This window comes from Hypanus sabinus, chromosome 9 (assembly GCF_030144855.1).
Source record: "Hypanus sabinus isolate sHypSab1 chromosome 9, sHypSab1.hap1, whole genome shotgun sequence".
Taxonomy (NCBI): Eukaryota; Metazoa; Chordata; class Chondrichthyes; order Myliobatiformes; family Dasyatidae; genus Hypanus; species Hypanus sabinus.
The window spans coordinates 23,011,702-23,024,542 of NC_082714.1; the positions used below are offsets into that span (position 1 = coordinate 23,011,702).

General features: G+C 41.4%; 1 protein-coding gene across 1 annotated transcript in view; it reads right to left on the reverse strand.

The window, feature by feature from the left end:
* Positions 1-12,841, reverse strand: part of rhbdl1 (rhomboid, veinlet-like 1 (Drosophila)) — a 303,125-nt gene that overhangs the window by 158,416 nt on the left and 131,868 nt on the right. Inside the window, exon 3 of the mRNA XM_059978638.1 lies at positions 12,586-12,744. Within this exon, the coding sequence (XP_059834621.1) occupies positions 12,586-12,651 (66 nt within the window). The 5' untranslated portion in view covers positions 12,652-12,744. The remainder of the gene's footprint in view (positions 1-12,585; positions 12,745-12,841) is intronic.

Genomic DNA, 12,841 nt, shown 5'->3' on the forward strand with positions numbered 1-12,841 from the left:
CAGCTTTAAATATACCCACGGACTTGACCTCCACTGCAGTCTGTGGCAGAGCATTCCACAGATTCACTACTCTCTGGCTAAAAAAATTCCTCCTTACCTCTGTTCTAAAAGGTCATTCCTTAATTTTGAGGCTGTGCCCTCTACTTCTGGATACCCCCACCATAGGAAACATCCTCTGCACATCCACCCTGTCTAGTCCTCCCAACATTCGTTAGGTTTCAATATATTGCAGCAATATATTTCAAAAGAGAGATATTTCTAAATGTCATCTGATATGATGACATTTATAAAAACAAGGATGTAATACTGAGTCTTTACAAAGGACTGGTGAGTCCTCACTAAGAGTATTGTGAGCAGATTTGGGCCCCTTATCTATAAAAGGATGTGCTGACATTAGCAAGGGTTCAAAGGAGGTACACAAAAATGATTCCAGAATTGAAAAGCTCATCATATGAAAAGCGTTTGATGACTCTGGGCCTATACTCACTGGAATTCAGAAGAATGAGGAGTGACCTCATTGAAACCTATCCAGTATTGAAGTTCTTCAATAGAGTGGATATGGAGAAGATGTTTCCTATGGTGTGAAAGTCTAGGACCAGAGGACACAGCCTCAGAACAGCTTTTAGAATGGATATGGGGAGGAATTTCTTTAGCCAGAGAATGGTGAATCTGTGGAATTCGCTGCCACAGGCGGCTGTGGAGGTCAAGTATTTAGGTATATTTAAGGCAGAGGTTAATAGATTCTTGATTAGTCAGGGGTTGAAGGGAAATCGGTAGAAGGCAGGGGATTGGGGCTGAGAGGGGAAATGGTTCAGCCATGCTGGAATGGTGGAGCAGACTTGATGGGCCAGATGGCCTAGTTCTGCTCCTGTAGCTTGTGGTCTTGGTGATATTAATATATTCATCAACTGTGCACTGATGTCATGATATCATCTTGGCATTGTCACTAGCTGAAATATCCAGACGAAACTTTATATCATCATTATTTTGAACCGGTGGTACAAATTAAAAGCAAGTCTGAGATAGAGATATTATAATGTAATAGGAGCTGTGTTGGGACACAAAATTCTATAGATTTACTCACATAAAAAATTCTCTATGTATATGGAATTACAATGGGTTTTCCCAAACTTACAAAACTCATTTTTGCTGGAAATCACAGACATTTTGTGGCATAAAGTAAAGCAAAGGCATGCAATCAGAGAAAAAGGGATATGACAGAAATACAATATGACTTCAAATCCTAAACACAGTCATGATAAATCTGATTATTACATGGAAACATGCATTTTCCATGGGAGTTCCCTTATTGCTCCTTTAGTAATTACTGGAAATCCCAGAGAAATGTGGGTTTTGCCATGTTTTCACCATTTTACAGAATTCAAAAACCTACTGAATAATCACAGCCTGCACACCTAGCCCAACCACTTTTAACTGAAATTGGTGAAACCTTGGTTCTAGAGTAGAAACAACAAAAGTTGAAAGGCTTCCCGTTCACGTTTGAGACATACTCTACTCTAGGGGCATATTGGAAGCAATGTGTAATGTTGCATAAAGGAATACTGAGAGCTCGGAGCAACAGTAGACTTGTCTGACCCCAGTCTGCACTGGCATTCAGTCTGTAATGCACAGAGGTCAAGAGCAAATGATTGTTGACTTATTCACTAATGCATATGAGAGAATGAACTCTACAAAAGGTATCCATAGGAAAGAATTCCCTTCCGAAATTGTATGATGCACAACACCGTCTCCCAGTAATAAAGATCTACATTCATCATACTATCATCACGCAGCAGTTAAATTACCAAGCTAATATCCAGAGATCAGGATTCAAATCTCACAGATCACCTACTCATTGTTGTCCATGTAGGGCCAACTGCTCTAGCCCCATTCAAGTCTTTGTCTAAAAGGGATGAAAGTGTTGAATTCACAGTTGAAGTTAGAGCAAACTGCCTTTGACATCGAGGTAGCAAATTGTGGCATCAAAAGATGCTGGTAAAACTTAAGTTATGGGCATCAAGAAGAAAACAATGAATGGAGTCATACTCCACACAGAGGAAAGTAGCTGGAGAGTAAGTCTAGCACTTCACAGGTTTCTCAGGACTGTTGCTGTGGTATCATCCTCAGTTAATTATAAGGTCAGAAGGTTGTTCACTGATGTTTGCACATGAGAGTTCACTTATGCACAACCTCAGCACATGAGTGTCCAGTGCATGCCTCAATATCCTGACAAGCATGAATGGCAGTGATGCTTCACTACTAGACGAGCTCAACACCTTTTATGCCTGCTCTCAAAGGGAGGATATAACTACAGCTGTGAAGATTCCCAGCTGCACCCAGTGACCCTTGATGTCTGTCTCAGAGGATGATGTCAGGCTGTCTTTCAGGAGGGTGAACCTTCGGTGCCACAAGCCCTGATGGAATACCAGGTAAGGCTCTGAAAACTTGAGCCAGCCAAGTGAGGGGTGTATACAAGGACATTGCTATGGGCGAAAGTTCCCACCTGCTTCAAAAGGGCAGCAATTACACCAGTACCCAAAAAGAGTAGTGTGAGCTGCCTTAATGACCATTGTCCAGAAGCACTCACATCTACGGTGATGAAATGCTTTGAGAGATTGGTCATGGCCAGAACCGACTCCTGTCTCAGCAAGGACCTGGATCCACTGCAATTTGCCTATCGCCAAAAAATAGGTCTACAGCAGACTCAATCTCAATAGCTCTCCACAAGTTTTTAGATCACCTGGACAATACAAACACCTATGTCAGGATACTGTTTGTTGACTATAGCTCAGCGTTTAACACATTTATTCCTACAGTTCTGATCATTAAGCTATGAAACCTGGGCCTCTGCAACTGGATCCTTGACTTCCTAACCGGAAGATCACAATCTGTGCAGATTGGTATAAATAACTCCTCTTCGCTGATGATCAACACTGGCGCACCTCAGGGATGTGTGCTTAGCCCACTGTTCTACTCTCTCTATACCCATGACTGTGTGGCTAGGCATAGCTCAAATGTCATCTATAAATTTGCTGATGATATGACCATTGTTGGCAGAATCCCAGATGGTGATGAGAGGGCACACAGGAGCGAGATATACAAGCTAGTTGACTGGTATCACAGCAATAGCCTTGAACTCAACGTCAATAAGACCAAAGAGCTGATTGTGGACTTCAGAAAGGGTAGGATGAGGGAACACACACCAGTCCTCACAGAGGGATCAGAAGTGGAAAGTGTGAGCAATTACAAGATCCTGGGTGTCAATATCACTGAGGATCTAATCTGGTCCCAACATAATGATGCAGCTATAAAGAAGGCAAGAGTGGCTATATTTCATTAGGAGTTTGAGGAGACTTGGTTTGTCACCTAAGACACTCGAAAAATTCTACAGATGTACCATGGCCAGCATTCTGACAGGCTGCACCACTGTCTGGTATGGGGAGGGGAGGGCACTACTGCACAGGATCAAAAGAAGCTACAGAAAGTTGTAAGATTAGTCAGCTCCATCTTCGGTACTAGCTTCCATAGCATCGAAGACATCATCAAGGAGCAGTGCCTTAGAAAGGCTGCATCCATCATTAAGGACCCCCCATCACCCAGGACATGCTCTCTTCTCATCGTTAACATCAGAAAAGAGGAAGACACACTCAGCAATTCAGAAACAGTTTTTTCCCTCTGTCATCTGATTCCTAAATGGACGTTGAACCCATAAACACTACCTCACTTTTATTATTTTTGTTTTGGCACTATTTTTTAATTTAACTATTTAATACACACACACACACTGTAAATGATTTATTTATTTATTTATTTTCCCCAAGTGATCATGTATTGCATTGTACTGCTGCTGCTAATTTAACAAATATCACAACATATGCCAGCGATTTTAAACCCGCTTTTGACTCTGATTCTGAGTCTGACCTTCGTTTGAGCTGGGAACAGGTGAATAAATTTATACCAGAAAAGTACCAGGCAATAACCATTTCCAACACAGAAGAATTTAACCATTTCCCCAATTGGTTAGAAAAACTTCAAATACTATATTTATGCAGTATCTTGGAGAAAGTGGTTCTGATGAGCACATCATTGTTTATTTTGGGTTTCCTGGCAGCTGGTGGATCTCTTGGCCAAATCCCAGTACGTAGTGGTTAAACTTCAGCCCATACAAACATTTTTCAGCCTTGTAGAACCAGAATTACAAAGTCTCTCACCAGACATTCAACACAATCTATCCTTTTTTTACTTTATTTTATGCAGAAAAGAGGACACAGTTCTCATGCCCAATAGTATTAAACTCTCATCCAATCCTTCAGATTCTTCATTTGTTAATGCACAATGGACTTCTCAACAGTAAATTTATCGGCTATGTAATTCAGTGCTGGGTTTAATAGCACAAGAATCAGTATGCTTAAGATCCCGAATTCTGTTTCTTCAAGATTAGTTTCTTTGAAAGAGGAGACCTGCTCTTTTTCCCCATTGTCAGTCAAAGAATGCTAGTCGGTATTACATTTCCATGGATGGCTAACTCCAGAAGAATATTGTAGTCCATGCCTCATGTATTTCCATAGTAACCAGCCTGAGAACAGCACTTGCTGAAGACATTTTCCATGAAATATCAACACAACTTCAGCTCCATACAACAATTCCGCACAGAATGAGGCGATTCAGCTGACTAGGTCCAAAATTGTTCCTTACAAAAGCAATCCAAAACCTTAAAAATTCTTTCCTTTGAAGTTCTTATCCAGTCCTCTTTCAAATGCTTAAATTGATCTGTCTGCACTACGACACTGGCAGTGCATTCCAGAATGTTATCTCACAATAGTGCTTTTTGTTTATTTTTATCAATCACCTTTATTCTACATCCTATAGTTCTTGACCCCTCTGTCAGTAAGAACATTTTCTCCTTATCTACCCTGTCTATACCCTTCATGTTTTTAAATACTTCTACTAAATCTTCTTACAACCTTCTCAGTTTCAGAGTAAATAAGCCCAGTTTCTACAGTCTGATTGCTCAGCCTTTGAATTGTTAGTTAAGTGAAAAATGCAGCAGGTAAGCAGGCATAAACTCAAAGAAGTAAAAGGTAACTTTACATGAAGCAAAACAACTGATAACAAGGGGAATGAATACTATCAGTTAGGTGCAGTCTTTTCACAATTACATTAAAGCTGAAAAGAGGTCCATATAGATCGATAAAAAACACAAAATGCTGGCAGAACTCAGCAGTGGGGGGAGGGATAAAGTAGAGAGTTAGGAAGTGATAGGCTGCAGGGAAGTGGGCTAGGGGGAAGGTGGAGAATTATGGGAAATAAAAGAGAAAGAAAGATAGGGCTGGGGGGAGATTATAGTGAGGGGGGAAGAAAGAGAGAGAAAGAGAACCAGACTAAAATTATAGATAGGGATGAGGTGGGGGGGGGGGCAGGGGTATCAACGGAGGTCTGTGAGTTGAATGTTCATGCCGGCAGGTAGGAGGCTACCTAGGTGGGAGATAAGGTATTGCTCTATCAACCTACGTGTGGCCTCATCTTGACGGTAGAGGAGGCCATGGACAGACATGTCGGAGTGGGAGTGGTCTGTGGAATTGAAGTGTGTGGCCACAGGGAGATCCCGCCACTGCTGGAGGACTGAGTGCCTGTGTTCAGTGAAACGGTCTCCCAGTCTGCGGCGGGTCTCCCCAATGTATAAATGGCCACATCGGGAGCACCGGATACAGTATATCACCCCAGTGACTCGCAGGTGAAGTAGTGCCTCACCTGAAAGGACTGTCTGGGGCCTGGGATGGTGGTGAGGGAAAAAGTGTGGGGGCAGGTGTAGCACTTCTTCCATTTGCAGGGATGAGTGCCCGGAGGGAGGTCGGTGGGGAGGGATGGGAGGGGTGAATGGGCAAGGGAGTCGCATAGGGACCGATCCCTGTGGAAAGCCAAGAGTGAGGGGAGGGGAAGACGTGGCTGGTGGTTGGATCATTTCACCGTTTCGCTGAACACCGGCGCTCAGTCCGCCAGTAGTGGCGGGATCTCCCTGTGGCCACACACTCCAATTCCACAGACCACTCCCACTCCGACATGTCTGTCCATGGCCTCCTCTACCGTCAAGATGAGGCCACATGCAAGTCGATGGAGCAATATCTTATCTCCCGCCTAGGTAGCCTCCTACCTGCCAATATGAACATCCAACTCACAGACCTCCATTGATACCCTTGCCCCCACTTACCCCCATCCCTATCTATTATTTTGGTCTGGTTCTCTTTCTCTCTCTTTTTCCCCCTCACTATAATCTCCCCCCAGCCCTACCTTTCTTTCTCTTTTATTTCCCATAATTCTCCACCTTCCCCCTAGCCCATTTCCCTCCAGCCTATCACTTCCTAACTCTCTACTTTATCCCTCCCCCCACTTCTTATCCCCCCTCGACCATCCCATGTTACTTCACTCCTGATGAAGGGTTTCGGCCCGAAACATCATCATTACCTCCCCCCATAGATGCTGTCTGGCCTGCTGAGTTCTGCCAGCATTTTGTGTTTTTATTTATTTCCAGCATCTGCAGATTCACTCGTGTTGTCCATATAGATGGAGATGAATGGACTGGCATCAGAGTTTTAACGTAGCAGGATCATTCAATGAGAGGAATAATTCAACTAAAAATGATTACAAACAAAACTCTCACCTAAAATACCTGCTTCCTCCATCTTTTTCAAAAGGGCTGCAGAGTCCTTGCATCCAGAACAAAGCAGTCAGAGATTGATGCCTGAATATTACATTACTCCTTCTACCAAATGTATGTATAGAAGGCATGATAATGTCTCTTTTCAATGAACTAGAGCTGTTCCTACACTAAAACAAACTAAGTTCAAGAATTACAGAAGAAGATACCTGGGTAGTATAACCTGAATTTCTCTTGTTATTTGGGTTGCCAACATTTTGGCTCAAGTCTCACTGTCCATTTCCTTTATAGGTACTGCATGACCCATTGAGTTTCTCCAACAAGGTTTTAGCTCCAATATCCAGCATCTGTATCACTTGAATCTCCTTTTCTTGTTATTTATTCATTCTATCCTCAGCATATACTCTGCATAAATTTACATGAATTAACATTACAGCAAGCCTTAATATAAGTAAACTGTATTTTGAATTATTTTCCAGTTACAGCTTTTTTCCAGTTACAGTTACCGTTGAAAGTGACTGGTGAAGTGTACAATCCAGATGATCCATTACGTCTTACAAAAGAGATGAACATTGTTTGTTTCTATTTCTCTCCTTGCATCTCTCATTCAGTTCCCCCAAACACAAACTTGAGAACTGAATGCAGAGGCTCATGCACTTCTCTCCCTTAGCTGAGTGTTTGCTTACTTTGATTTAATGAATTATTAATCAGCACGTTAAAACCATCTTTAATACTATTTGCAAAGGATACATTTTTAATAATACCCAATTCTGTACAATTCTGTATTTAACAACTGCATTTTCCATTTTGCTGTCCTTGGATATTTCCGGGCTTGCTTTGCAGAATCTGATTTGCACAATAGTCCTATTCTGAATTCCAACACTTCACTGTGAATGTGATTCAGTCTTTTGGCGACAATCTCTTGAGAGATTGATGAAGTTTTAACCCACATGAAGAAAAAAAAACTAATTTTTATTAGCTAGCAATTGTTTAAAGGTCCGTTGCAGCAATTCAGAATAGGCTAAACAGGCATGGGTGAAGGTATTCAAGATCGTACTGGTTTCTGAAGTATAGCAAGTAGTGCAATATCAACAGTTACAAATGGTATCAGCGTGAAGCTGTACTCAAATTGGACCTAAGGCTTTATTTGCATTGGAGTGTAAGCATCAAATGGATGTCCCAATGCAGCTCACCAGCTGAGATCTGACCAAGCCTTATCAGCTCCAACATCAAATAGAGCTGTAAGTAGTTCTTTAAACAACTGAGAAGCAAAGTGGAAGAGAAAGGGCGGTCAGCACTTTCGGGGGTGGGGGTGATGCACTTTAAACATCACTCCATAAACACCACTCTTTAGGGCTATGGAAACTAGATCAACTGAATAGCATGTGAGCTATCACAAAATTAATATCTTACACCTGGAGAATTCACCAGGACATATATCAGTAGCCTACATCCTTCCAAGGAAGATTGTGATCCAAAATTCGACTCTCTCTACTCTCCCAGCACCACTAATGGTGATTCAATGTACAAAATATGGGTACAACACTGTTCAATTTCTCCTTAATAAATAAGTTTCGTTCTGCCTCGTGGTAAATCCAAGAACTACAAGAGGCATACTGACAAAATATTATTGCATTTTTGAATACATTCAAACAAAATGCTTTAAAATCCATCCAATTTAGAATGCATAAAAAATGGGAGACTCATGTAATGGGACTTTGCAATGGATTTTCCCCAATTTTTCATATCCAACACAGGGAGAAATATTCTTCAAGTTGTGCACAGTGGCATAGCGGGAACTGCAGCTGTCTCACAGCTCCCGTGACATGGTTCAAACCCTACCTCCAGTTCTGTCTTGTGTCATGTTTGCAGACTCTCACATGACTGCATGGAAACACCAAAAACAAATATTAGTGTGCTCCCTTTCCTCTCTTTTCACATCCAAACAATGTGCTCATTGGTAGGTTAATTTCTGACTCTAACTTACCCCAGTATAGTTGGGTGATAAGTCAGGTGTCAGATCTCTCAGTGGGAGAGCATTTTGGAGGTGGTGATCACAACTCTATCTCCTTTACCATAGTGCTGGAGAAGGATAGGGGAAGACAATTTGGGAAAACATTTAATTGGGGTAGGGGAAATATGATACTATTAGGCAGGATCTTGGGAGCATACATTGGGAACAGATGTTTTTGGGAAATGCATGGCAGAAATGTGGCAAAGGTTCAGGGAACATTTGCATGATGTTCTGCATAGGTATGGTTTATTGAGGCAGGGAAAGGACGGTAGGGTAAAAGAACCATGGTGTACAAAGGATATAGAAAATCTAGTTAAGAAGAAAAGCTTACAAAAGGTTCAAGAAACCAGGTAATGAATAGAGTTCTAGAAAATTACAAGATTGCCAGGAAGAAGCTTAAGAATGAAATTAGGAGAGCTAGAAGGGGCCATGAGAAAGCCTTGGCAAGAGGATTAAGGAAAGCCCCAAGGGATTCTACAAGTATGTGAAGAGCAAGAAGATGGGCCATGTGAGAACAGGAGCAATCAGGTGCGATAGTGGAAATGTGTGCACGGAGTCAGAGGAGGTAGCAAAGGTACTTAATGAATACTTTGCTTCAGTATTCACCAGGTAAAAGGACCTTGGCAATTGTGGGGATGACTTACAGTGGACTGAAATGCTTGAGCATATAAACATTAAGAAAGAGGATGTGCTGAAGCTTTTGAAAAGCATTAAGTTAGATAAGTCACTGGGATCAGATGAGATATACCCCAGGCTACTGTAGGAAGTGAGGGAGGAGACTGCTAAGCCTCTGACGATGATCTTTGCATCATCAATAGGGACGAGAGAAGTATAGGAGGATTGGAGGGTTGCAAATGTTCTTCTCTTATTCAAGAAAGGAAGTACAGATAATCCAGGAAATTATAGACCAGTTAGTCTTACTTCAGTGGTGGGCAAATTGTTGGAGGTCCTAAGAGGCAGGATTTATAAGTATTTGGAGAGACATAATATAATTAAGGATAGTAAGCATGGCTTTGTCAAGGGCAGGTCATGCCTTATGAGCCTAATTGAATTCTTTGAGGATGTAACAAAACACATTGATGAAGGCAGAGCAGTGGATGTAGTGTATATGGATTTTGGTAAGGCATTTGATAAGGTTTCCCATGCAAGGCTCATTCAGATAGTAAGGAGGCATGGGATCCAAGGAAATCTTGCTCTGTGGATCCAGAATTGGCTTGCCCACAGAAGGCAAAGGGTGGTTGTAGATGGTTCATGTTCTACATGGGGGTGTTCCACAGGAATCTGTTTTGGGACCCCTCCTCTTTGTGATTTTTGTAAATGAACTGGATGAAGAAGTGGAAGGGTGGGTTAGATAGTTTGCTGATGACACAGAAGTTGGGGGTGTTGTGGATAGTCTGGAGGGTTGTCAGAGGTTACAGTGCGACACTGATAGGATGCAGAACTGGGCTGAGAAGTGGCAGATTAAGTTCAACCCAGAGATGTGTAAAGTGGTTCATTTTGGTAGGTCAAATTTGAAGACAGAATATAGTATTAATGGTAAGATCTTGGCAGTGTGGAGGATCAGAGAGATCTTGGGATCCTTGTCCATAGGATACTCAAAGCTGCGCAGGAGGTTGACAGTATGGTTAAGAAGGCATATAGTGTGTTGGCATTCATCAACTGTGGGATTGAGTTCAAGAGCCGTGAGGTAATGTTACAGCTGTATAGGACATTGCTGCTTGGAAGTAGGTACCAAGGGGATGTCAGGGTAAGTTTTTCACACAGAGAGTGGTGGGTGCGTGGAATGCATTGCCAGCGACAGTGGTGGATGGTGGAGATGGATACAATATTGTCTTTTAAGAGACTCTTAGATGGGTACATGAAGCCTAGAAAATTAGTGGGCTAACAGGTAGAGTAATTGTAGGCAGTTTCTCACAGGTAGAGTAATTCTAGGCAGTTTCTCGAGTAGGTTTCATGGTTGGTACAGCATTGTGGACCAAAGGACCTGTAATGTGCTGTAGATTTCTATGTTCTGTGTTCTAAGAAGATCAAGTTGGGGTTTATGAGCATGTCAGAGAGGATAGGTCATATGAAAATTATTGGGAGAGCAAGAGCTCTGACAGCTAACATAGACTTGTTATGTTTCATAACTCCAAAACTAATCAAAAGTAAAACACGGGAGCCAAGGATACCCATGTACTTAGTTTCTTCTTTACTGATGTGCACACATATATGACATGATGACATCATAACGTATGCCATTCACATACTTCTTACATAGAATCCGTAATGAATTATGTAAACAAAGAATGCTTAATCAAACAATATAATTGCAATATTAAATATTAAATATACTACAAGACTCCATGGACCAAATATCTTTTTTTTCTATGTGGTAAGGAACTATCTGTAACACCCTGGGAAACGTTTCACTGCTAATGTAATGGTTTCTCTGTAGCAGCAGTGTTTGGGTTATGACTAGAGATATTGGGGGCTTTGGAATGCGCGCCATCCAATGAGGGGCGTGTTGTTTTTTTCTTGTATGACTGAGAGGAGGTATTCGCGTCTTTTGTCGGAGAGAAATGAACAGAGAAGATGCGAGAAGAATGAGCTGGTAGATCACAGGACAGAGTGAACTTGAAGTGAGGGGCCGGAAGTCGACAACACTCAGAGGAAATCGATGGGGGAACTGATGGACAGAAAACCATGAGCTCCAACATGTACATTAGACTGCTTCATTAAAATGGGCCCTTTTTCTTTTTGTTTCCTTTACTAACTCTATAGTCAAATTAAGAATAATAAAGCTCAGTCATTTAATTGCATATGGTGTACTGTCTGATATTTCATGGTACAGATTTGTAACAGGGGAACACATCACACAGCATCCACACAAACAATATTTCACAATTTGAGCGGGGCTGGAGACTGTCTTCCCCTAGACTAATGCTGTTAGCCAGACCTGAGGGCTGCATAGGAAAAATTTGAAACCTATAAGAACTGTGCACAATCAGGTTCAAATGGGAGAGAAGTTTAACAAAGAGAGCTTTCCTTTTCTGGAACAAGGATGAAAGAAACACTTAACTCATCAGTATTAACACCACAATCAAACACTAGAAGTTGATACCATAGTGAAAATTTGGTAAAATTATGTTTCTTTATTGAAATCTTGCTACTTAAGTATAGTTAGGGCGACAGTGTAATTTTATCCTCGTCTAGCATTCCCACTCGTCGACCCTCTGTTTCAGGAACTCAACCTCACTTAATTTTCCTCTGGCAGTTTAACATTACAGACAAGCTGTTTTGTTGACCTTTTCTTTCTGGAAATTAAGTTCCTGTGAATTTGGCACCTTCTACCGCCCTTTCTCTATAATCCTGCACATCAAGTCAGATGAGTGAAATTTAGTTCTTTGGGGCTGGCTGATTTGCTAGCACCCATTTAGCTTCCATGCCAATGTTCAATTATTCTCTCAATAAAGGCGTCATTAAACTTAGTTTCCTGTTTTATCTGCTCCACAAACAGCATGTAACATGAAGATCACCACGAGTAACAAAGTTAACAGCACGTTGTGTGAAATAGGAACCACAAAAAAAATGAAAGCATCAAATAACAGCTCATAATCACTGCAATGAATGTTTCTGTCAGAGTACATGCATTTATACAGATACACAACACACCATTCCACAACATCAACAAAAAAACAACAGATTTAGTTTGAAATCACACAAGTGCATCAGTGATAAAGTATCCAAGGAAAGGAAATACAAACTACTTTGTATACTAAATCTACTTTGGTATCACAATGTCTGATACCATTTCTCGGGCTCATATTATTACACATCCTTGCAACTCAACATTCCATTCACAGTGGTCTCAATCAATAACATTTTGTCTCATTTTGGCTCTGTGCCAAATGTTCTGCTCAAATTTGTTACTCACCAGGTTGACAAATTCGTGGTAGCAGATCTGCCCCTGCTCATTGCTCTGTACAAGAGCAAACAGCATCTCAAGTTTGGTAGGATCCAGCTGTAATTCATGGCTCTGAAGCAGATTGGAAAAGTGCTCCACAGCAATGAAACCAGTATTCTCCGGATCAAGCTGAAAGACATATTAAGGAGGAATTGTTAAAGTACGTTTCATTATTACTATTTACTATTCTGTTTAACTTCATCATTTCATTATCACAGACTTGTTA